The following is a 25,960-nucleotide window of genomic DNA, read 5'->3' on the forward strand; positions in this document are numbered from 1 at the left end:
TAGATCCCAGAGAAAGTAACTGTAAATACAGAACCTTCCCTGGGAGGTCCCCTCACCACGTACAGGAATTCATGTCGAGGGGAAGCTATTGGCAATTTGTGAAAGTGGGAATGGCGAAAAGAGTCTGATTTTCTATTTTATGGCTCTGTAAACAAATAAGCTTTAAAGCAGTAAAAATTATGCCTTGCCTGATTAATATTTATGTTATAATTAGTAATTTACATTAAATTTCATACATTTCCAAGGGGTAGTAAATAAATGAGAGAAGAAGGAAAACTTAAAAAACAAATGTCACAATTCTCATATGTGGGAAGATTGAGAATTTTTTAAAATATTTCCTTATAAAATTAAGAGCTTAAAACTTGTATGATATTAAAATATGATTTATTAACTACATTTTGAAGCAAAGTTTATTTGTATACAATAATGAAATACTTTGATTAATTTTGAATATAACTTAAAAGTTGTGACATCTGCACTTAGACCTGCCTGTAGCAAGAAGGTTAATAATGCTGATAGAAAACACAAAAAGGTAAACGAGTTGTGATCAGCTGTGTAGGCAGATGATTTACTTGGAACCTAATAAAAAACCTAATATATAAATATTCATATTTTGCAGTTTTCAGCAATAAATTAATTAAGTGGCTAGGCACAATCAGGTGGAAGACAGCAAAAATCACTAATTATTTAAGTGTCTAGTTGTATGTTCCAGCAAAATGTGTTTGATTAAGATAAAATCTGTGATAATTATAATCATTAGTGAGTGTTATATATCTTGAGATAACCACTTTATGTGAAGTACTTACCATTATTATGATACACTTTGACTCTATACCAAATGTCATTTTCTCGCACACAGTAGTTTTCACCAATTTCTACTTCGTGTGACAATAAAAGTTCACTTGTTTTGATTCTAGAACTCATATCGTTGATCTGGTTTTTTGCACTACTAAGTTGCACATGGAAGAATTCAAAATCAAGATTATATAAACTATCTATGATTAAATATCCTTCCTGTTCTCCTTCTGGAATATCTGGCTGTCCATTGATTTTCAAAGGACCTGTGGATACATAAAAAAATTGTAGAAAACATGCAATAATTAATCCCTAATCTTTATTAAGTTTGCACAAAACCAATAAGATATTGCAAAACAACTCTTTTTAAATAACAGTAAAATTAACATAGATATAAGTTACAATGAAATCAGGCAGTACTTTTTAAAGTTTTATTTCTTGAAATGACAAATTTCTTTCTACAATTTTATACTTTAACAAACTTCAAGAAATATTATTAATGGCATACATTCATCTTCCATGGTCCCATAAACAGTCTCCCCAATGTCCACTTCTGTGCCTGAGGAATTATCCAAAACATTCACTGCCAGTATGCTAGGTTTCTTCTTACGCACTTTAATCACCACTTCTTTCTCATCAATTATGTCCACAAAATCTTTGCTTTGTTGTTCAGTACTTTGAGATGGCATGCCATAGAGTCGACACTTAATGGCTTGAGCTGAGAGACCTTTGAATTTTTCATGCAGGCTTTTACACTGAAATCATTACACACAAAAGAAATACCATTTTAAAATTCTAAATCACATAAAAAAGTAATATATGCTTATAAAGTATGTTTTAAGTCAGGTAAACAAAAATTATTCAAGCAAATAAACAACCAAATTCAATGCTGGATTTAGACTGTTGTCAAACTTTTACTGTATTTACATGCTCTCTAGTTTAACTTAATTAAATTATAAAGTTTTTTTTCTTTCTTTCAATATGGCTTAATATATTAAAGATATTAGTACACTTCTACTGTAGATTTAAAGATGAAGTTCTAAACATTCTAAAACTAATATCACCTTTGAAAAATTAGGACCTTAAATGTGTGTTGGCATAATGTGCAGCTGTAGATTACAACTGCAGTACAAAGTACCAAAGGGAACCACCCTTTCATGACAGTGAGGGCCAAGTGGGCCTCCCCCAAAAGTTTGTGAAATTATGTGACCAAAATGGTGAGGTGGTAAAAATGTCGTTAGATGTGTTGGTCTCTTATTAGTAAGGTAAAGTTACATTGGACAATTCTACTAATCTGTCTGGTTAAAGGATGGTATGTAAAGACTAAAGGAACTCTGTCAGTATGTGGTTTGTCCTTAAGAGTGGAGACAATCAGTTTGTGATAAACTGAATGTGGCAAGTTTAGCCTTTCCAATGGTGTTATCAGGATAGTTCTGATGTCTAAAATAACGAGTCATGTCATTTGCTTTACACCTGACATCAGCATTGTTGGAGCACATACATCTCAAACATAAGAATTGTCCATTAGGAATAGCGTGTTTGTGCTCAGAGGGATGGAAAGAATTAAAGTGTAAATAGGAATGGCTGTCAGTAAATGTAGATGTGGAAATGTCAATAGTGATGTCTAAAAAGTTAGCTTTCTGACTAGAAATTTGGGAAATAAATTTAAGAGATGGGTGGTAAGTTTTGGCATAATGAATGAAAAGGTTGGGTTCATTTTTATGTCCAGTAAAAAGACCCAGAATATCATCAATGTACCTGATAAAAAAAAAGGTAGGAAGTTTGTGGGTGAAGGTACTGAACAGTTGTTCTCTACATGACCAACAAAAAGGTTTGCATAAGTTGGAACCATCTTGGTACTCATGACAACACCTTGTAACTGTTGATTTTTTTACCCCATGAAAATCAAAAGCATTCAAAGTCAGTACAAGTCAATCAGCCAAAGTATGGTGTCTGTGGAGAAGGTGATTGTCATAGAGAAGTTTGTAGAAGGTGGAGTCACTTAGTTGTTTGTTAACCTCTTGAACATACAGATCTTTACACCAGACAACAATGGCACCACCCTTGTCGGCTGGTTTGATGATGATGTCCTTGCAGGTTTTCAAGGTGGATAGAGCAAATTGTGTATCTTTGGAGAGCTTAGGCCTAGTATTAGTATTCTTCAATTTAATAGTGTTGATTTCAGCACCACAGTGGTTGATAAAAGTATCAAGGTTCAGGATATTTCCTTCTGGTGGTGACCAGTTTGAATTCCGAACTTCGAAGCAAGTTAAAGGATCAGATGGAATGGGCATTGCTGTTGTAGGTATGATAAATATAGAATCAATGGGAAGAGTGTCATCGGGGAATAAAATTGGGCATGGAAGGAGTTGAGGATCCATTGGAATCAATATTGATTGTGTTGTTAGTAATTTGTTGTTAGTAGTCTTGTTTAGAAAAGTGAGCATTTAAATGACATCACCTATAGAATTTTTCCACGTCAGCTTTCAAAGAATATTCATCCGGTCGATTGCGGGTGGGCACAAAATTAAGCCCTTTTGATAAAACAGAGAGCTTAGTCTCCATAAGAGGAAGATCATTGGAAATTGTTACAACTTTTTTCACACTGTAGTTTGACAATGAGTTGGCTATAGGAACACCTAGTTTTGTTAGTTTGTTGAGCTTCTGAGTATTTAAACATAAAATATTCTCTGCCACATTCAGTTTATCGCAAACTGATTGTCTCCACCCTTAAGGACAAGCCACATACTGACAGAGTTCCTTCAGTCTTTACATACCATCCTTTTACCAGACAGATTAGTAGAATTGTCCAATGTAACTTTACCTTACTAACAAGAGACAACACATCTAACAACATTTTTACCACCCCACCCATATTTTCTTTCAAATGTGATGGGAATTTGAAAGACTGTCTAGTACAGTTCAAATTACAGACTGAAATGTATTTACTTGCACAAACTAACGGAACTCATCTGTGTGAATGAACTATTTGCTTCACATGCAATTATATCACCAACTTATCGACTCTCTCTAGTTATAGCTTTACCTTTCACGTAAAAGGCCAATTCACCTGTACATCAGAGGGCATTATTTATTGTATTCACTGTACTAGATGTAAACAACTCTATATTGGGGAAACTATACGCAGATTAGGTGACAGATTCCGGGAACAACTCCCCCTCGACCACCCAGTTCCCAAACACTTCAACTCTCCGGATCACAACGGGTTTGATGACATGAGTGTACTTGTTTTATTACATGCTCCCAACCCAAAAGTATGATTATGAAAGCCTAGAACATAAACTTATATTTAAACTACATTCTCTCACACCACATGGAATTAATAAACGTTTTTGTTATAGACATGTTTCTTACCAATTTTGAACAATTTTTTCATAACTGAGTTAGTCCTAACTTCTTTCACTTAATCCTTGAAATAATTCTTAGAGCTTTCATGTATGCATTTTAAAGCATAAAACATGTATCAGACAACATAATAGAATATACTAAAACAGTTATAATTTAATTGCTAAAAAATTAATTGTTTGCTTAGATCAGAAAAGCATGATCCCCAAATATAAAACTGAAGCCAAATATCCAATTAAAAATGCCAAACAAATTAGCTTCCTAACGAATCTTAAGAACAATATGCTCTTTTCATTGGTTATAAACAATACAACAGCTAACATTAGAAAGAATTGTCAACATTCTTTGAAAGACAGGGTGAGATTGGAAGGGGCAAAGCATTTGGGTTTGATTTTAACTTAATATCTCAGTAAAGTAACAAGCTTGGAGGCTAAAAATTTATATTCTGGTTTGCCAACTTCTGTATTGTAAGTGTGTATCTGGTGCGACACTCAGAAGATCATATAAGAGTATAAAGAAAATTTAAAATGAGCAATTTGGAATACAGACAAGTAAATCTTGAGAATTTATTTAAGTATTTCCTTTTGAATTTAAGAAATTAGAAGACAGATAATATAAAGCTTTGAACTATAAACTATTTTAATGGTAAGCTTATTGACATGCATCAATAATAAAGTTGTTTCATTAAATTTAAAATATAACTCTGTAAAACAGATGATGGCATAAGCACTTTGACCCTCATGTACAGACAGGGTTAATGTTGGAAACATAGATTACTAGATATATCATGATTAGTACTAACTAATATTAATTGTTTTCATGCTGTTTGTTAGGAAACTATTTTCACTCACATGTAAATAATTATACACAAATGCCAGTGCCCAAGAGTGATGCTTTCTGAGGTCAAGTGATTAACATGATTTTCTTTTACAAGTTAAAAAACATTTTTTGGGGAGTAAACATGTTGCAAATTATGGTGTAGTACAGTAACATTTACAGGAAAATTCATTTGTTGAATGCATGAAAATAAACTGGTAAATATTATATGTATCTAGTATTCATAAGTTAAATAGAGATGTGTGTGTGTGTGCATACATAGTACTAATAATAGATATGCATTTATCAAATGAGAACAATATCAAAGGTAAGTGGTCAAGAGTTGTCAGCAACTACAAAACAATGAAGAGAGAGAGAGAGAAAAAAGTCCAAAACTTATATACACCACTCAAGAATATATATGTTTGACATTGTTTTCTGACATGTCTTGTCTTTGAACTGTTGGATTACATTTTAAAGATGCATGTAAAACTGTCAAAAACCTATACAATAATGAATGATGTACATAGGTTTCTAACTTATGGTAGACAAAATAGCATATGAAATATGAAAATTATAAGATAAAAAAAAAAGACTTTTATTCATAACATGAAAAATCACCTTGCACACAGACTAGTAAAAGTATGAGTCACTCTTTTTTTTCACAATGTTCATCATAAACCTAAATTTCTCACCATGTTAAATATACCATATTTCCACCATGATTTACTAGTCAGTTTATGTTTAACTTACCCTCCCCAATATAAGGTATTGTTGTTTTTAGACTTGGGTGATTAATAAACTTTGTTTCTAAAACAAACAGTTCCATAGTTTTATTATCACATCTGATAAAAAACAAACTGCATAAACTAACCTTAGAAAATTCCACCTCTTCTGAGTTTCCATAATCAAGATAGTAGACTCTTACAGTTTCTGGTGATACATGTTCCTGAATAAAAGCTCTGTACCAACTTTCATCTTCACTAAACTTTGCCACACAAAACTTCTCTGAAGCAGAGAGAACATCTTCATCATCCGAGAGTGATGAGTAGTAGGAATCTATCTGTTCCATCAAGGAATCAAGCTGAGGAATGGCTTGTTTTAACTGACACCAAAAAGACTGTGGACTTTCCACAAAAGATACAACAACTTCTACAGATTGATTTAATTTAATTGTTTTGTTTTCAAACCTTGGTGATTGTAGATAGGCACATGTTTTAAATTCTGACTGTTCTGGAATTAATGCAGTTTCTCTTTCTGCTAAATTTTTTAAAATAAACTCCTCAGCTAGGTTTTTTCCATTCTGTTCCATGTCCACTAAAAATCCACTATCTATCTTTTTAATAAATGTGCATTCTGTTTTTCCTTCAAAGAAACTATCATACGTGCTTTTATCAACAGAAGGCCAATTATCATTAGGTGGTTTGATACCTTTTAAGTAACACTTCACAGCTTGGGAAGGAAGTAAAGCTGCAAAATCTGGAATCAAGTACTTGATCCTATCTCGTGGTATTTCTTGGCCATTTCCATAATCAACATAAAGAACACCAATCATACCATCTTTCAGATAAAGGATTCTTGCACGATACCAAGCATCATCTTCTGTAAATCTTGCAGCACACACTTGGTTTACCTTTGGCTGATCAATAGATGTAGCCGCTGAAGTTGAAGCCCCATAAAAAGCCTGAATTTCACACATTAAATAGTTAAATTGTTGACTACTTGACTGAAGTTGGGAGTAGAACTCTCCAGGATTCATAACCCATGTCACCTGAACAAGTTCCTTTTCACCTAACCTTATTGAAGGATCTGCAATTTCCACATCTGCAATAGCAGAAGACAGAGATCTTATAATTGGTGTTTTCACTCCAAGTGTTTTTCCATGTCCAGACTCAACAAAATCCTTGTTTAAAATATCATTCTCTAATTTATCCATATCAATCAAATTAATTAAGAAACTACCACTGACCTGTTTGCGAACAAACTGTCCCACTAAAGATTTTTCACTTGTCATTTCAGAAAACTTATTGATATCATCAATGGTCCATGATGATTCCCGAGGAAGAGTGTTGTACAAGCTGCACTTAATTGCTTGTATTGGCAAATAGAAAAATTCAGATTTTAAACTCTTAACTTTATTGGTAGGAACTTTCTCAGAATTTCCATAATCGACAAACTGTACCTCAACAAAAGTGTCTAGAATGGCAACAACTTTCCCTCGATACCAAGCACCACCTGCTGAATAAAAAGCTGCACATGGACTTCCAACATGTGGATTAATCAATGACAAACTGCTGTCATTCAATTCACTGTACGTTTCTTCCAACTTCTTCATTAATTCTATGAGTTCAGAAGCATGTTCAGTCAACTGACAGTAAAATTCACTTGGACTAATTGCATAGACAACAGTCACATCCCTAAAAGCTTTGTCTGGTATTACTTGTTCTTTAAAATTGGTGGAAATTTTAACTTCAACATTTTCCCTTTGTAAAGAAGTGTTTTGATTTTTTGACCTTGAAATTAAATCTTGAATTTGGTTTGACATAGAGCGTTTTGTAGATCGGGCTTCATCTGTGAAAGATCCTCTTGGATGTTTCATATTTCTCTTCAAGCTACCACTAGACTCATCTGAAGATCTGGAATCTCCACTAGATATTCGAGAACGATTACAATCAGCTTTACCAAATTTTGAGGGGTGATCTCTCCACTGACTTTTGTCAGGAGTATGTGACAAGTGCTGAATACCGGACTGCTTTCTACCAAAGTCTTTTCTGGATAGTGATTCATTTTCATTTGAAGAACTTCCAGGCGAAGTCGCTTTCCCAAATTGTTTCCCCTTATTAACAAATGCTTCATTATACATATTTCTTTGTGGATTATTATCCCACCTACTCAGATCTCTGGTAGGTCTTGAGAAGCTGTTGGCAACTGGTTGAAGTCCATTAGAGGGATTTTCTTCACAAGCATCTTCTTCAAAACCTACAGAAGGTTTGGGTGGTACTTTTGAAGGAATAGATGAAAATGAGGTTTTACCCTTGACAGTAGATTGATAAATGGTGTTTATCCTGTTGTTGCTTCCATCTATCAACTCCACTTGATACTGACTTTTTCCTGGTCCAGTACCTGAAAGTGTGGGATTTGAAAATAATTTATTCTTATGTATATCCAAACATTATTACAAGATGTGGGAAAACTAGTTCCCTAATCTGATATTCAGAAATTAAGACATTATGTAACAACTCACTTTTTCTAGCAAACTTTAAAACAGTTTTGTAGTTGCTCTATAACCACACATCCTTCCAAACTTCTCTTTTCATGTACTACAGTGATCCACTGAAAGATATTTTGAATATGCAAATTGTCAAGACATGTGAAACCACTACCAATAAAGCCATGGTGGAACACAATGTACAAGAACTACATTTTTATATGATTTGGCATTTTACAGATAGTGTGATACCACTACAAACTAACCACTTTTGGGAAGGGTATGTAACAACCCTATCTCACACAAGATATTCATACACTGATTATAAAGTGTTCAGATTAGGGACTTAGAATTTGAAAAATGGGAATATCCCTCGTACTGAATGACATTGGAGCACAAGGGAATATGGATCAATTTTGAGCACCAAGACCATCCACTAAGTTATCTGTAACAAGTCATACAACAAATACGGTAAGCAATTTTTAACAGGAGAGAATCTACAAAGGCCAGTGACAAAAACCATCCATATGCTCTAAACAACAGTATTCAACATATTTAAAAAATATCTCAATATAGAAATGAAGCAAAAAGGTCATGTGTTTAGGTAGATAAAACTTACAGTAATATCTATTGAATAATGCATTTCAATGGTTCAATGGCATTTCTGTTTCATGACTCATTTACATATTCCACCATGCACGCAAGGATTTTTTTTTTTTGTTAATTCTGATTTTACGTTATCTTAATTTTAAACTGGTTTGAACTTAATGTTATATGGCATTATCATATGAATTTGTGCCAGTGATATTTAGAAAATGTAAATATATGTTTGTTGAAAAGATAAAGAAAAGATGGTTGATTTTATTTATCTCAACATTTTGCCATTATGGCTTCATTACTGGGGCAAACAAGTCACTTGTGAACTGATTTAGTCTTAGTTTAAGCCTAAATCAGTTAGCACTTGTCTTGTTTGCTCCAATGAAGCTGTAATGTCAAGATGTTGGGTTAAATAAAACCAATTACATTTTCTGGAGGAATATATCATTTTTTATTTATCTTTTCAACAATGAATATAACTCTGTAGTTTGTACTAAAAACTTTAAGCTCTCATAAGTATATACTTCTTTTTTGATGAAATTTATTCTAAAAACCTCAATAAAACTTTTATTTTTTAATTTGACCATTCATATTTTTCCTCTGAAATTTTAATATATATATGCATAACTGCCCATCCAACATTTGAGGTCATGTAACATGCTATTGTCAAGTTTATGTATAATAAATTTTGTATACATGATAACTTTAGGCTTACATATAACTACAGAACAAGTACAACAGTGTGTTACTTTTAACATGATGATCAAAAATTTGTAATAGATATGTAAACCGAAAAGAATATTGTATTTCATCAGTAAAGAATAATTTGGTTTCAGGTGTAAGTTAACATTTTCTAAAACTGAAAATGTATTTCTTACCTCTGTTCACCCAAAGCTATCTCGACCTTTATTTGCCCTTGAAGCATTGCTAAAATTTCTAATAGCACACCAGTATTTAATACCCCTTCATTCTTGTGCCATTGCAACAACATATGCTGATCATGTGACTATCCTCCACCAATCAAACTGTGCTACCTGTACTAGTGCAGGTAGCTCCCTCTACCATTCCAGCATAATCCTCACTTTTGAAAATTGGCAGATACAAGCTAGAAACACCTGCATATCAGTGGGGATAAAGGGCTGGAAGTGGGTGAGAGGAGGTGAGTATCTATTAGAAATACATTTTCAGTGTTCGAAAATGTTAACTCTTGAATCGGTACTACCTCCTCTCACCCAAAGCCACAATCACACATGGAAAAGGTGGAGGGGCCAGCGAAGACACAACAGAAGTCAAACAAGCAGAGAACAACTGCCATAAAAGAACATGTGTGCCATAATTAGAAAAGGAGGCACACCTGTGGGGTATAGCACTACTTCTGGAACATGTATGCTCTTTGCCTAGTAATAAGCACAGTAAGACATATAGGGCAGAACATAATAGTTAGGCACCATGTAATGTAATATAGATTCTGCCCATGGACAAAAGATAGCACTTAAGTCAACCACATATGTAGCAAGCATGAGCACGTGACACAGTGATAGTTAGAATTTAGGCAGGTGCCTGATAATCAGATACAAGTATACGTGGCTAGGGCTAAAGGAACATTAAATGCACACGAATAGGCTAAGTGCGGACCACCCGGGCAAAAAACATCCAGAGGAAGCACCTTGGGATACGTCGGATTATGGCAAGTGAGGTTTGCCCAGGCAAAAAAACATCTAGGGGAAGCACCTTGCATAAGTTTGTAAGATCAACAAGTGCAGTCTGTCTGGGCAAACAATATCAAGGGGAAACACCTTGGATATATATTACTATAGCCAAGTGTTGTCAGCCTGGGCAAAACATCCAGGGGAAACACCTTGGATATATATTACGATAGCCAAGTGTTGTCAGCCTGGGCAAAACATCCAGGGGAAACACCTTGGATATATATTACGATAGCCAAGTGTTGTCAGCCTAGGCAAAACATCCAGGAAAAGCACCTTGATATATGTCAAATTATGTCAAGTTTTGTCCATCTGGACAGAAAACATCCAGTGAAAATGCCTTGTATAAGACTGTTCATTTTATATCTTGTTTGTAACTTATCTAATGATCAACAAATGCAATCAGGCTGAGCAAAAACATCAGGGAGAAGTACCTTGGGATATTATTGAGTATGTCAAGTGTGGTCCATCTGGGCAGAAAACATCCAGTGGAAACATCTTGCATAAGAAATTTATTATGTGATCAACAAGTGTAGTCATCCCAGCCAAAACATCTGGGAGAAGCACCTTAGATTGATAAGATAATCAATCCCCACCATGGTCAAGACCCTATTGTGCCATCAAGCAAGGATGGCCCTGATCCAACGTGGAAGGGAGATGGGATGGTCCAAGGGATTGTGGTGGAAGTTCTGCTGGTTGAGAAGCATCCAATGAAAATAATGCATGTGTGCCTGCCCCAAGGAAGCCCACATCCCCAAGAGAGACAGAACCTCTCATGCAGAGAGAAAGAAGGAGAAGGTAGGGCTTTAGTAACTGCCTGCTCCAAATTCCAGAGCTGAAGTGGAGAAGGTTAGGCTCGACCGAGATGGGGAGTGAATCCCTAAACGAGCAAGAAAATGCATAGGGGTAGTAAAGGACTTCTCTAACATGATAAGAATCCATACCCAAGCAGTTTCTTGAAGAAGTAAGTGGGTGTTAGTAATTGATTAGGCATGGGAAGAGGCGAGCCAAAGCCAGTCACCCATGTAATGGTGAGTCTGAACACCCAACAGTAAAGATGAAGTGTAAAAGATCGTACCACTTTACAAAATACATACGGAGTTGATGAAAGACCGACCACCAGTGCCCAGAAGTGGAAGATGGAACTCTCATGGATGAACCGAAGAAAGACGACATGACACTGGGGTAAAAAAAAAAACCCAAAAATCAAAGTGAGAGGCAGAACTCAATGATGAAACAAGGTGTCTCCAGGTGAGTATACAGCTGGGACAGATCTATGATGGGACTCCAATCCCCAGTGCATTTTGTAGACAACAAATAGACAGGAGTAAAATCCCAATCGAGTGGGCACCACCTGTTTAATAGCTCCTTTGTGTAGTAGGTCTCAAACAGACTCAGCAAGATGACTGGATGAGGTACAATCCCCAGAAGAAGGGAAGGAGATCTGGGAAGAGGATAGAGGGGGAGCAAAAAAGAAGGCAGAAACCCTCAGATAGAACCTGCAGAATCCACGGAACTGTTGTGAAGTGAAGCTAAAAAGACACACAAACTAAACATACTGAGAGAAAGGACCCATTACTAATGAGCTAACAAAACTTAGAAATGTGTAGTCTACAAAGTACAAAAAATAACAAACCTACAAAACTAAGAAATATGACCTCAAACATAGAACAATAAGTAACAACTAAAGTACAAAACCACTAAAGGAACCTAGAAGATAAACAACCCTGAAATATTGAACATAGAAGTCCACCCAATGAATCTATAAGACAGAGGACATGAAAATAAAACCTACCCTGAAGAACATGAGAATAAAAAACACTCACTTAACAATAACAAAGTCTGACTCAAATCTAATCTCCAATTAGATATGACTTGTAGTAAAGTAATATGAACTTACAAACCAAATAACAATAACAGTGAAAAGAAGTAAACATTTAAAAAAAAAGGGAATAATCAAACTCCAAATACAAGTTTAAACTAAAGTAACCTAGATGGTAAAAGAAGTATAAAAATCTAACTCACCAAATACTGAGCAGAGAAGACCTGAATGACCTAAATTATTGAGTGAGGAAAGTAGGTCCATCCACACAAGCTCATATAAACTCACTGAACATGGGTATGCCTGTGGGAGTGAGAGATACACACTGAAACACTCACCAAAGATAAGAACAATACCTCACCCAGCAGATTACATGGAGGCATGGTAACAGGTGGAAAGTGCTGTTGAAAGAAAATTTCCACACAGTAGTAATATTCCACCTCACAAAAAATGTAATGTGCAAAAATAAAAAAAGTCAGTCAAACATAAGATACAAACTACCAGTGAACATAAGCCTGTGCTCCAACAGCAGACACTGTCAACCTTGAGACTAGTGTCAGGACCATTGTCTACTTATTGCAGAAATTTTATTAATTGCAATATTAAATCTTGAATTAATATGAACAAAGTAGAATTTGGGAAACAGAAACATTTCTGAAACAAATGAGTAGAAACAATGGAAATCAAACATAAGAAGTTGAAACTGATGTAAATTTGTGATCAACAACAATCAACATTTTGTAGTCATATGGAGAATGAGCTAAAACACACATCTATACACTAGAATGCCAATAGAGAAAGTGAAGATTATGCTGGAATGGTAGAGAGACCTACCTGCACTAGTATAGAAGTATAGATGAAACAGTATGATTGGTGGAGGGTAGACACGTGATCAGCACATGCTGCTTCAATGAAGTAGTTTCTGGGAGTGGAGTGGGGGGTGGATAAAATAGAAATAAGAAGATACCCAGAGAAAATGTGTCACATGTATCACATTAGGGGAAATTCAGAATTTTTTTAAATATTGCCTTATAAAATTACAAACATAACACTTGTATACTATTCAAATATGGATTATTAGCTAAGATTTTATGCTATACTAATTGCTATAACATAAGCAAAAAGTAGTTTAATAAAATTTTGAATGTGGGACACTAAAACCTTGTGTCATGTGCAGTAAAGGATACCTGAGGTGAGAGGGTTAACTGCTAATTTCAACAAGTTTTTATAACAGTGAATGAATTGCCTAGCCATTTCAAAGCTTCAGTTTGTGACTGCTATACAAGATGCACAGACCAATCAATAAGATGGATGGAGCAAGATCTATGGAATGAGAATCATCATCATTAGGTAAAAAAAAAAGGATGGTGATTCTCTCTTGAAAAGTTTCCATAAAGACTATCTACTCTTGAAAAATAAGGAACAGAATAGAGAAGCAGTGACCATCTCCTACAGCCCAAGTGTTAAGGAGAAAGGGTCTAACTAGATGTAAATACAGAGACTTCCTATAAAAAGAATAAGAAAATGGCAAAAACATCTGAACAAAGCTTGTAACAAAATAAAATGAATCATTAGGGAAAAACAACTGAGTTACACAAGTTGTGAAGATACAAAAGGAGAAGTTAGGCAATTGAAGACCAGACTAACTTCCACAGAGGACCATATCTCAAAAAGAAAAGGGACAAAGGGGCATAATCAGATAAGCCCCAGCTATGAGAGAGAAACATCATTAAAAAATAAGACAAGCTGTGAACATGTTGGAGAAGAACAAAAACCTAATCATACAGACACCAACTCAAAAAGAAAGACAAAAAATACTGGTAGACTACTAAAGAGGAATGTCTGCAATAATTTGATAATATCCTATGTACCCAAAGAGTCAACTTCACTAACAGAAAACTGCATATAATAACCAGCCAAGAAGCTGAAGATAAACAGAATTGTGGAAGTAGGAAATAGGATTCCTCTGAGACAGACAAGAGGAGTGAAAATCATGGTGTGACAGGCCAACCTGGAAAAGAACTGGACAACAGGACCAACTGAAGAGGATGAAGGAGGTAGGCTGAGATACCCCCCCCCCCTCAGAAAGTATAACAACAACAGAAATAGTCATCAGAAAGATCCAAATACCAATGCAAATAAGCACAACTATCAATCTAGCATATGGCAAGAAAGCAAAGCTTATGTAAAATCCCCTGACACATACGAAATAAGTCACATGGAATGTGAAAGAGTAGAGTATTATGGATAAACAACATACATGCCATGCAAATAATTAAAAGAGCATTCAGAAATTTTGAGTCACATGTTTTTAACAGCATGAGTTCAAACTCGACAAGGAAAGGCTTTTAGTATTTCAGTTTTGAACTTAAATTTTTGGTGGAATTTTGAAAGAAAGGGAAACGGAAAAAAAAATTTAGGGTTATGATAATTTACTATTCAGTAACATATGTTTAATTACAAAATTTGGTTAACAAAGAATGTCACAATACATTAATCTTACCTTTAAACACAGCTGAGAGAGTTTTTTCTAATACCATAGTTTCAAATTTTTCTCTGTTTTCAGTTGACCATACCAGATGAGGCACACCAGCAAGTGTACACCAAACTGCTTGTTTGGGAAGATTTAAAAACTGAGGCTTAATACATTTTACAACATCTTGATGACAACATTCAGAATTGCCATAATCCACAAATAAGACCTCATACTCCCCTGATGTTGAAATGTTAGTGATCAAAGCTCGATACCAAGCACCATCTTCACTAAACTGAGCTACACATGGAATATCCTCTCTAGGTTGTGTCAAAACTTCATCCTATGTGCGTAAATAAAAACAGTTATATAAAATCAGGTTTAAAGAAACAAAAGAAAAGACAATGCAAACAATAATAATATGGTTACAAATTTTAGTGTGGAAATTATAAGATGGATCTTGGACTTTGAGGTATCTGCAGAAGTAAAACCTATAAAGCACTATGGATATACCAGATTTAACCTAATTTCACCTGCCTCAGACATTAAAGAGAGAGAGAGAAGCAAGTGTGGGTGCTTAAGGACCATAAATTCTCACGTATATGTCACCTGTCCCTGTCTGCAGCTTGTTATGGGAAGATGGCTTCTTAGAAAAAAAGGGAAAAGAGTAACAAGAAATGAAAACAAAATAAAAACAACACATGAAGTTATTCAAATGAATCACTGGGGCGATAAGTAACTTAACCCTTAAGTAGACTTTTCCCAGCTCCAAAAATAGTCTAAAAGTTTGCCAAACTTTAAACAACTAATAAAGCATAGATTTTTATATTCGAGACAATACTATTATACTTAATGTATGTTAAAAATGTATAATTCCCAACCAAAATTTTCAATAGCATTAACTCATCATTCACCTTTAATAGCCTAAAATTAACTAACAAAAAAACCACCTACCCACAACAGGCTACAGACAGGGAAAGGAGACATATACCAAAGCAAGCTATTCAAACCTTTATACACCTCACCCACTAGTTGAAAGTTAAAAGGTTCTCAGGGTGCATAAAAAGTGTGCTGTTTCATTGAATGCACACTTACAAACAGAAGTGTGTTTACATGCATCAATAATCTATATACACGCTACTATTTGTAGTTGTAGTAATGAGTCACTAGAGAAAATTTTATCACTTTTTAAGAGAAAATTTGTGATGAAAATTAAGTAATGCTTGTGGATTTATTTTCTACATATTCATTCAGGAAACCTTATATTTATCTATGAAGAAAAGAAAAATATTTAAGACCACATTTACTAAGTAACAGCAACATCAGGTGCTTTTAACTAAAAGAGCTCACCGACCCTACACCTGCATTACAAACAATTTCAACATAAATATTAAATTCACAATTTTTTATTAGTAAAAAGGACAAACTGATTGTCCTCTATATGAATGAACATGACACTAAATGTTCCCTTTGTAATGAATGACATGAAAATGTTCAAATTTGTTTTTTTTTCTTTATTGTGTGAAAACCAAAGAACCATAATAATAAAAACAGAGAGTCATTTTCTTTGAACACATAAAAAAATGATAGTTTACAAGCTGAACTTAGCTGATTTTCTAGTTTACGAATGAATAAGCTCTCTTTTATATGGAGGCTACGTTCATCACTGGCCCTTGCTAAGATTGAATAGATGACTACATACCACACACATAGCATGAATATAAGAGAGAGAGCTTAACTCATTCATGAATTGAAGCCAGAACTCAATCAGGTTAGTTCAGCTTCAAAATTGCCACTTATCTTACAAGTCCAAAGAATTATGAAATACTATTCTTCATTTAATTATCTGATGTAACATGATTGATTGTTGCATATTCCAATTCAAATATTAGTAAATTTCAACATGATTTATTAATCTTTATGGACTTTTTAAGTCCTTTTAACTATTAATGTTTTTTATTTGTGGGAAAAATCAATTTGAATTATCAAAGTGTTTTCTTATGGCAGAATGAAATTATTTATTCATACTCATAAATGTAGAATAAAATAAAAGACAAGTTTTGAATAGATATAATGTGTCTTCTAAAATTGATTTTTTTTCTATTTATTTCAATACTCATATAAACTTGCTACAGGGATTGTTCATTCTTAATATTACTTGTAATCATGAATATTGAATACATGTAGTTATGTATTATTTCACCAAATTTCTACCATTGAGGTTACACAGTATCAGCTATAAGTAAGCCTTGGATGGATATTTTGGTGCACATCCAGTGTAAAAGGGGTTTTCTGTGGATAATTTTGTTTCCTCATACAACATAATACACAAAGTTAACCTCAGTAGTATTACATAGTAAAAACCACAAATTCTAAAATTTATGAATTTCATGTAAGGTATTTATGTAATTACTTAAATTCATATTTATGATGTACCACCTTTTAGGTAGGAGAAATAATAAAGTGATAAAAGAGTGATAAAAGCTGGGTACACAGCAAAAAAAAAAAAAGCCGATTGTGTAGCTTTGCAGAAATGTATAACAAAACAAACTTAATGTAAGATTTGAAACAATGCAGTGTACTATTTAGTGACTGAAAGTGTTTACCTAGTTCCAGTGATGACTTCAAATCAAGTGTTGCAAAAATAAAGCTTTTTCACAATTAGCACAAAATTATATTTAGTCATTAACATTTGATACATACATACATACACAAACACATACACACTCTCATATATACAAACATGATCTAATAGTAAATTAAGATAAATTGTTATAACGATAAAATAAATCCTAAAGTTTCTTGAAGAAACAGAAACAAGTTTCATTACAGCAAATGAGGTAAATTCTGCAAATGTGGAATATAATGTCCACAGATGATATTGAATTGCACGTAACATGAGATTTAAGGATGTAGCGGATAGTCTTAGAACTTAGAACGTGTGGAAGAGATCAGTCAGATATTTATGTAAGATAACAGGATGCTATTTATTACCTCGTAAAAAGACAAAACAGACCATTTATTATAATCACAACCTACAATGAGAATTCCTATAAACTGATTTTATGCCTGAGCATCTTAATAGTCATATGGTGACTTATTATTTGGGAAATACTGATCTGTTAAAAATGAAATCAAAATGCATAGTTGCTCTTTTATAATAGTCTACGAGTTTCTGAATACTTTCTGAATACACAAACCAAACTTATTCAACCATTTTAAAAAAGTTGTTTCACATTCTCATGGCTTTACTTGATCAGAAACTACACAATACTGCTCAGGTGAAAGGCTGCTAGTCAGCAATATCTGTTGTATTAAGCAGTAGGACTTGCATATTTTGAAACACCAAACACAGAGTCCACTATCATCAAATCACAAAATGACATATACCTGCAAGGCCAAAGGCTTTGACAGGTCCTAATGATTATTTTTCAAAAGCATTTGGATTATATTTTATTTCTGTTATTATTATTATAATACACTGCAATAAACATCCAATTATGTTCTCTGGACATATTTGAAAGAAAAGCATAATACTCTATTTTTTTGTTGTTTTTTTTACTGAATCAATGGCATTACTAATTACAATTTTTTCCCTAATTCTCATAAAGGCTATATTGCAATCAAGCTTATTTATACATAACTGATAATGGATTATGTTTTTATAACATTAGTTTATATGATACAAAGTACAATGTAGAAGCAAACTTATATTATTTTTTAACCTTTATGAAATGATTTATATAGCATTAAAAATTGCAACTATTAATTTATTAATTTGCTACTGTTTATTGAAAACATTATTATAATTACATTTGCAATTTATCACATGGTTAAAAGGCTAGCATAACTAAGTGGATAAAGAATACTGCTCTGCAAGTGTTTGTCTCATTATAAGAATGCTTTCAGATGTGCCAGCACCTGCTGCAACATCCACCAAAATATACACTAAAGAATGTATGAGGTGAAGTGTTACAAATCACAAATACACAATTTACAATAAGTAAGTTTATAGTGTATTTAACTGAATGTGCCGGGGGTTAATCCATTGGACTGACTCCATAATGGAGAAGAAATGTTGAATATAATTCCGAATTCATGAAATGTATCATTACAAAATATGGCAAGCTAACCTATTAGTAGTACACAAAAACTCAGACGAGTTAATAAAGTACTAAAGATATGTCTGTAAAATGATGAAGTTAGTTTGACACTGAAAAATCAGGGTACAAGTTAATGTTTATGTGAAGAATAAAAATAATTTTGTCCATCAAACAGTTTACAAGTTTCATTTTCATAACCTCTACAGCCTCCTAAATAATTATCTAAATTTTTTTTCAGCATCCTTGTATACCTATCTGTTGCTTTCCCTTCTCTTTACATGAGCTGTTGCAAAAACAGCAAAGTAGGATTGCATGAAAAGTTGGTAACTATGACATCAAATACATAATACTATGTTTGATGGCTGGGGCATACACATTTTGATCCTCACCAATCCACATATGGTTAACATTAAAGAAAAACGTTAAGAAAGTTATAAATTACAATTCAACAAATTATTCAATATTAAAGATTACAGTTACACAATAATAAATTTAAAACAATAACAATGTAAAGAAAGCTATAAATCCACACACTGTTTAACACTAAAGTAGCCCAAGAGTTGGCAGTAGATGCTGCCAGCTTGTTGTCTTCCCTCTAATTGCATTTCAAAACTAAAGATGGTGGCAGATAGCTTCAGTAATTTTACCATAACAAAGAAACAAATAATGTCCCCATAGAAGACACAGTAAGACAGTATGGAGTCAACAGAAACAGAATCCAAATCTATCAAGACGAGGCAGTCTGGAATATAAGGATTCAGTATGAACAGTTTATTATAAAGGATCTACGAAGAAGCAATTGTCCCATGTAAATAAAAGCAAGTACAATATATTTCTATTTTAAATCTCTTATAATAAAGATTGTTCATTTAATCTTTCACTTTATGTCCAATTTCCTTATTTCATTAATTTTCACAATTCAGTTACTCAAATATTTAGAACTACTTCATAATTGGTATCTTGACTGAATCTCCTGCTATTAAGCAGACCTATCTCATTGTTTTACAGTTAATTTCATATCAACTGCATATATCACATATACAATGCACAGATCTTCCACAACTGTATACACATTTATTTTTTGCATAAGTGTGACTCCTGAATATATATTTATCTGTATTTTTTGTCTCATATATTATTTATTATGATTATTTTGCATTGTTTGCTAGGTATACAGGAATAAACTAAATCTTCTAAGCTAGTACAACTTGTGAGATATTCAGATTATGTAGAAAATATCACTAACAACACAAATTTGCATAAATCTAGTTAGAATGGTATATTAAATTAGCTATCTTAATTATGGGGTTAATTTTCAGTTCTGATCTATGTAGGTACCTGCTTTGAGCAGAAGTTAATGATAATCTAATGAAGTCAATTAGAAGTCACAAGTCTAATCTATTTGCTTACATTCAACCTTGCAACCTTCAATTATTAATGAATGAAACATTATGAAAAGTTAAAATCAAAATATCTCACAGCAATAAAATATTTATTTCAAAAGCACTTTCGTATAAACAATATACGATTTTACAAATGTTCTGAAAAAAGAACTTTTCAACATACAAGTATGCCCAAAATCCAGTCAGGTGCACAAATGTGATTATAGATGTTTCAAGTTCTCAGCCTTTTATTATCATCTTAAGCACAGCAAGAAAGTCATAATAGTCTAATATAACATAATGACATTACTAATTCTTTTCGTGCAACTTCAGAAAATAGTCATATTTACCCATGTACTATCATACATACAGACATACATACATAATTTATAAGTATATCCTGATACACTTTAATCTCAAATGGATTTCCTTCATAGTGAAAGTTAACATTCCCTTACACTGAAAATGGATTTCCAATAGGTACTTACCTCATTTCACACAAAGCTATCTCGATCTTCTTTCTGCCCTCTAAGCTAAGAAAAATTTTCACGCTCAGTACACCAGTCTATATATCCCACCAATTTTGTGTCACTATTGAACATGTACATATCATGTGACTACTCTCCACTAATAGTATTAGACTTCCTATACTGGCACAGCTAGCTCCCTCTGCTATTCCCACTCAATCATCACTTCCTCGATTGGCACGGCTTCATTTAGATGTGTGTTTTTTCGCATGTGGCTACCATTTATGATTGTGCTTCTTTGCTAATTCCAATTTTTATTTCAACAGGTTTTCTTTTACTGTGTCTGCATTAATTTGTTTCAATAATACTTTTTGTTTTCATTGGTTTCTGTTTTTTAGCAATGCTTAGAGGGCAGAAAGAAAATTGAGGGAGCTTTGTGTAAGAGAGGCAAGACCGTATTGGAAGTAACAGTGCTTCAAAGAATTATTTAAAATAAGATACATGAATAATACTAAATATAACCATCATGAACAATATTTCCATGAACAAGTTCTTACTTTTAGGATTCTGTATGACAATTTCACAATGAAAAATTAGGATCATTATCTCCTATATATATTTCATAATGCACTTGTTGATACTGCAATTACAAAAAAAAAGGATGTACATATACTGCAGCTTTTGGCAATCAAAAACTATATCCTTTGATAATATCCAACCACCCATATTAGTCTAGCATATTCTCACCTTTGGACCAAGATTCCCATAATACATTTCAAGGTCAACAGTCAATGTCTCCAACTGTTCTACTGCATTCTGAAGCTGGCAATAAAAACTATTTGGGTTTGTAACTTCTGTCACCATCACAACATGTTTTGATCCTGCAATAATTAAAATATTAAGATTTAGTAACATTCTTGTTACATCAACTCTTTCACAAAGGTTATGAGTGGATATATATTTTTTTTATCAACATCCACTCTCAAGAGAAATATCCAAGAATCTGGGACAGGATCTATTTTCCATGAAAAATCTGAGGTTTTAGAGGTGTGCAATGAACCCTCAGTGGTACTATGGCAGATTAGAAGACCTTTCTTGCTCTAATCCAAAAGTTCTCAATCCTTTTCCTTATGGATAATCTTGCAAACCCAAAACCCCTTAATCAGATATTTGTAGAAGATGATTTTAGAGTATATTAAGTAACATTGACATAAATACTGAAGTAACATTTCCAAATAAAAACACTATGTTAACTTAATCAAACACTTTTTTAAACTATAATACCCAAGTTCAATCTTTATCATCAAGGACTAAAGGTTGAGAACCATGGATCTAACCTCTCTTTTTTCACTTGCACACATAGAAACTAGTACCAAATATTTTGAAATTATTAGCCTTTACAAATCCTAAATCTAAATATATGTCACAAACATATGCATGAAATATATATTAGGGTGATCCTTACTTTGAAGTTTTTATTTAAAATACTCTCACCCACTCATTTTGTTTCAATATATAATAATTCACACCAAATTTTATCCATAATGAATAAAATTTAGGGTTGCTTGAGATAGCTGAACCTTTACCTTGTAACTCACATTCTAACTACATATTCTAGAGTATTCTACATTATGCAGGATGTTCAAGAATATTTCATATATAAATAATCCATGCTGTCACTTCTTATTTCTAGAATATTCTGTATGACATAACATTAGTTTCTAAAATTCCATTGAGATAAGCACTTAAGCAGATTTTTCTGTATTACTTCAGATGACACTATCAGCATATCATTGCAAATCAATATTGGAACAAGAAGTAAGACTATACTTTGGCTGCTTGGTTCACAAAAACTGAACTAACAGAAAGCAAGTTACCTTCAAATATACAGGTGCTTTGTGTTTTTTCTACTATCACTAAACATTAAAGAAGACAGTTTGTGAAAGCTCAAAGGTTGTGATCAAGAAGGCTGCAGTTTTTGGAACAAAGATCAATTTTTAGTTTGTCCAGAACATCATGCCATTATCAAATTGTGACCCCGAGTCAAGGGAGCTCAGAGATGCACTATAGAAAGTTCAGTACTTGAATGTGGTAAATGACAATGCTGAAAAGGATTTGGCCTTTATTGAGGAGTATAATGCCATCATAACAAAGAAAGAAGAGCAGAAACAATTCTTCCTTCAAGTTGTGCAGGATCATAGAAGACGCTTTCCTAAATCAAAAAGGAAACAATAACAACACAAAACTGACTAACAACATCAACATCATTTAATGATGTAAATATACATTTGTACATGCAATAAAATACTTTAAATAAATCATTTATTACACATAATAACTATGTTTTCTATCACATAGTACATCTGGTTCTAGGCTACTGCAGTCTAAAACTTCAACCTCATTGAGTAAGCTCTAAATATGGTACAAAATCATAAAAGTTTTATAATCTAAGTGTATAAAGATTTTTTGTACAAAAGGGATTTTGCATATCATTCCCAAAAGCAATTAATGTTTGGTGGTATTATACTACTTATACTACTACACATTATACTACTTATACTACTACACATTATACTACTTACAGTGGCATTATACTACTTATACTACTATACATTATACTACTTACAGTGGCATTATACTACTTATACTACTATACATTATACTACTTACAGTGGCATTATACTACTTATACTACTATACATTATACTACTTACAGTGGCATTATACTACTTATACTACTATACATTATACTACTTACAGTGGCATTATACTACTTATACTACTATACATTATACTACTTATACTACTATACATTATACTACTTATGCTACTATACATTATATTACTTATACTACTATACATTATATTACTTATACTACTATACATTATATTACTTATACTACTTATAATAAGTAGTATAATGTATAGTAGCATAAGTAGTATAATGTATAGTAGGGTCTGATCATGCTGTAATCACACTTTCTTGGCATGCTGTCCACTTGTGTGCCAGAGCTCAGTTGCTAACATTCTTAAAAATTCCACTCATCCGTGTGACACTTGGGACTCTTTTGCCTTTCTTTCTAGACAAAGAGATGCTATCACCCATAGTTGTGCCAGTATGGAGCCCCTGCTACACTATGGACTTTCCCTTCAGGTGCTTTCTAAAGGGAGCTCTTCTAGGTTTAACATTTGCATTGCCCCTTCACTGTTTCAGTGAGGGATTCTAGCTATTCTGTGTGTATAGGTGAGGTATGGTCTCGAAAGTTAAAATTTTCCTTACCTGAAAATGTATATCTGATAGATTATTCACCTTTTCACTTTCTTGTTGCCTTATTTAAGAATGAAGTTAACTTGATTGCAATTACTTAGGGGGAACTACTGCACAAGGAGGTTGTGTTGTTCTTCTGTTGGTGGAAGGCTATCTCCACACGATGACATCATGCACTAACACATTTCATATTAAACATGCTTCTTAGGTTGGAGGTAGCTCAAGGCTAGTGGTATGCGAATCTCATAGGTAGATGCACGAAGGAAATGAGTTGTTCTGTGTGAGGAGGGAAGTATCTATTGGAAATACATTTCCAGGGAAGGAAAATGTTATTGTTGATAGCAAGTGCTGCTGGCCAGTTGTTTTTCCCTCTAATCAGCAGCTCAGCTGAACACATTTGATGTTAATGAATTTTTGTGCTTAACAAACAAAATACAATATTTAGATTACTAGTTTAGTTGAAATAATCAAAAATAGTAATAACACAAAACCCTAATTTGGATTATTTTATTATTTTTATGATAATCAATTTGTTATAATTTAGAATTGAATGTTTGAATACTCACAGTAATAAATAAACACTAATTTTGATTAGTTGATTATTTTTGTGACAGTTGATTTAATCATAATTTCAACTAACCTCAATTTTGGGATAATTGAAAACAGTAATAAGTGGAAATATTAATTATGATTAAATGATTTAATCATTATTTCGATTAACCAATTAAATTGCTCAGATCTAAATTAGTATAGCTCATTATAATTCTAGATACTGACAGACAACTGGCATTCACCTTAAATTTAATTTTTTTTAGATTTCATTCTAGTGTAAGCTCAACTGAGTAGAATATTGAAACTCGATGACAACAGACAGCGGATTAGCAGTGTGTGCATTATAACATTATAACAAACATGAAAACACTGCAGCTTAGTGAAAAAAAACAGTAAATTGAATAAACTGTCAGAAGTCTTTGATATTGGAGAAACTAGTTTCAACACCTTTGTGTGTCCTCTTCAGTCTCACACTCCCATTATTTGATGATACATAAATGTGTTGAAACTAGTTTCTCCAATATCAAAGGCTTCTGTCTGTTTCACTTACTGTGGTTTTTCACTAACTACTACACAAGATACCATGTTCTTATAAGACAAAAAGCTATTGTGCATTGGTACAGTTATGTCAGGTGCACTAGGAAACATGATTTTCATCATACACGCAGTCTTGTTTGCTTTACAAGTATAATACATTTTTAAAAGTAGGGATTAATAAATATACATAACATGGCTAGTTATAGTAATATAGAAAGTTTTAATGCTAAAGAAAGTATTGAAAAATAAAAGTCAAAACTGAGTCACTTAAAATTTTTAAAAAATTATCCCTACTTTGGCAAATCGCTAATTATGTTAGTCTGAGCCAAAGTAGAAATAATTTTTTAAAAATGCTCAGTAACTAAGTTTGCAGTTTTGGATTTCGTGTTTCAATATTTTTTGTAGTATTAAAACTTTCTATATCACTATAGCTAGCTGGTTTGTGTGTGTGTATATTGATTTTATTACTCATCAGGATTCCTACCAACCTATAATCAAGTAAAATTATATGCCCAAAGTTGTATATTGACCATTTCATATATATATATATTTGTGTGTATATTCTTTTCAGTACAAGAAATGAATCATTGGTATTCCAGAAGGAAGAATTCTTTGAAATAATTAGAGAGATAAGGTTCTGTACGCTTGTTTGGAAAAGTCACTTAGATGAAAATTCAGTGAAACAGTGAAATTTTGATTCACTTCATAAACATACACATTTCAGTTTTGGTGGCTTTATAAGTACAATAAGTTTTGCTCAGTGAATAGTATGAAATAGTCATTGTTAATATTCAGACATTTTAAATGGGCAATTTTTATGGCTGCCATTTTATTTCATCAGAACCCCGACTCTTAAGTACTACCATAC

The 25,960-nt window shown here is 33.1% G+C and overlaps 1 protein-coding gene across 1 annotated transcript in view; it reads right to left on the reverse strand.

Moving 5' to 3' along the window:
• The window catches only part of LOC106461035, a 32,526-nt gene extending 10,910 nt beyond the window's left edge, over positions 1–21,616 (reverse strand). Inside the window, exons 1-5 of the mRNA XM_022387856.1 lie at positions 21,483–21,616; positions 14,814–15,126; positions 5,852–8,100; positions 1,304–1,550; positions 807–1,061 (exon numbers count right to left, since the gene is read on the reverse strand). Coding sequence (XP_022243564.1) covers positions 807–1,061; positions 1,304–1,550; positions 5,852–8,100; positions 14,814–15,126; positions 21,483–21,599 — 3,181 coding nt within the window. The 5' untranslated portion in view covers positions 21,600–21,616. The remainder of the gene's footprint in view (positions 1–806; positions 1,062–1,303; positions 1,551–5,851; positions 8,101–14,813; positions 15,127–21,482) is intronic.
• Between the last annotated feature and the right edge of the window lie 4,344 nt (positions 21,617–25,960).

Source organism: Limulus polyphemus, unplaced genomic scaffold, assembly GCF_000517525.1.
Source record: "Limulus polyphemus unplaced genomic scaffold, Limulus_polyphemus-2.1.2 Scaffold885, whole genome shotgun sequence".
In the NCBI taxonomy this organism is placed as follows: Eukaryota; Metazoa; Arthropoda; class Merostomata; order Xiphosura; family Limulidae; genus Limulus; species Limulus polyphemus.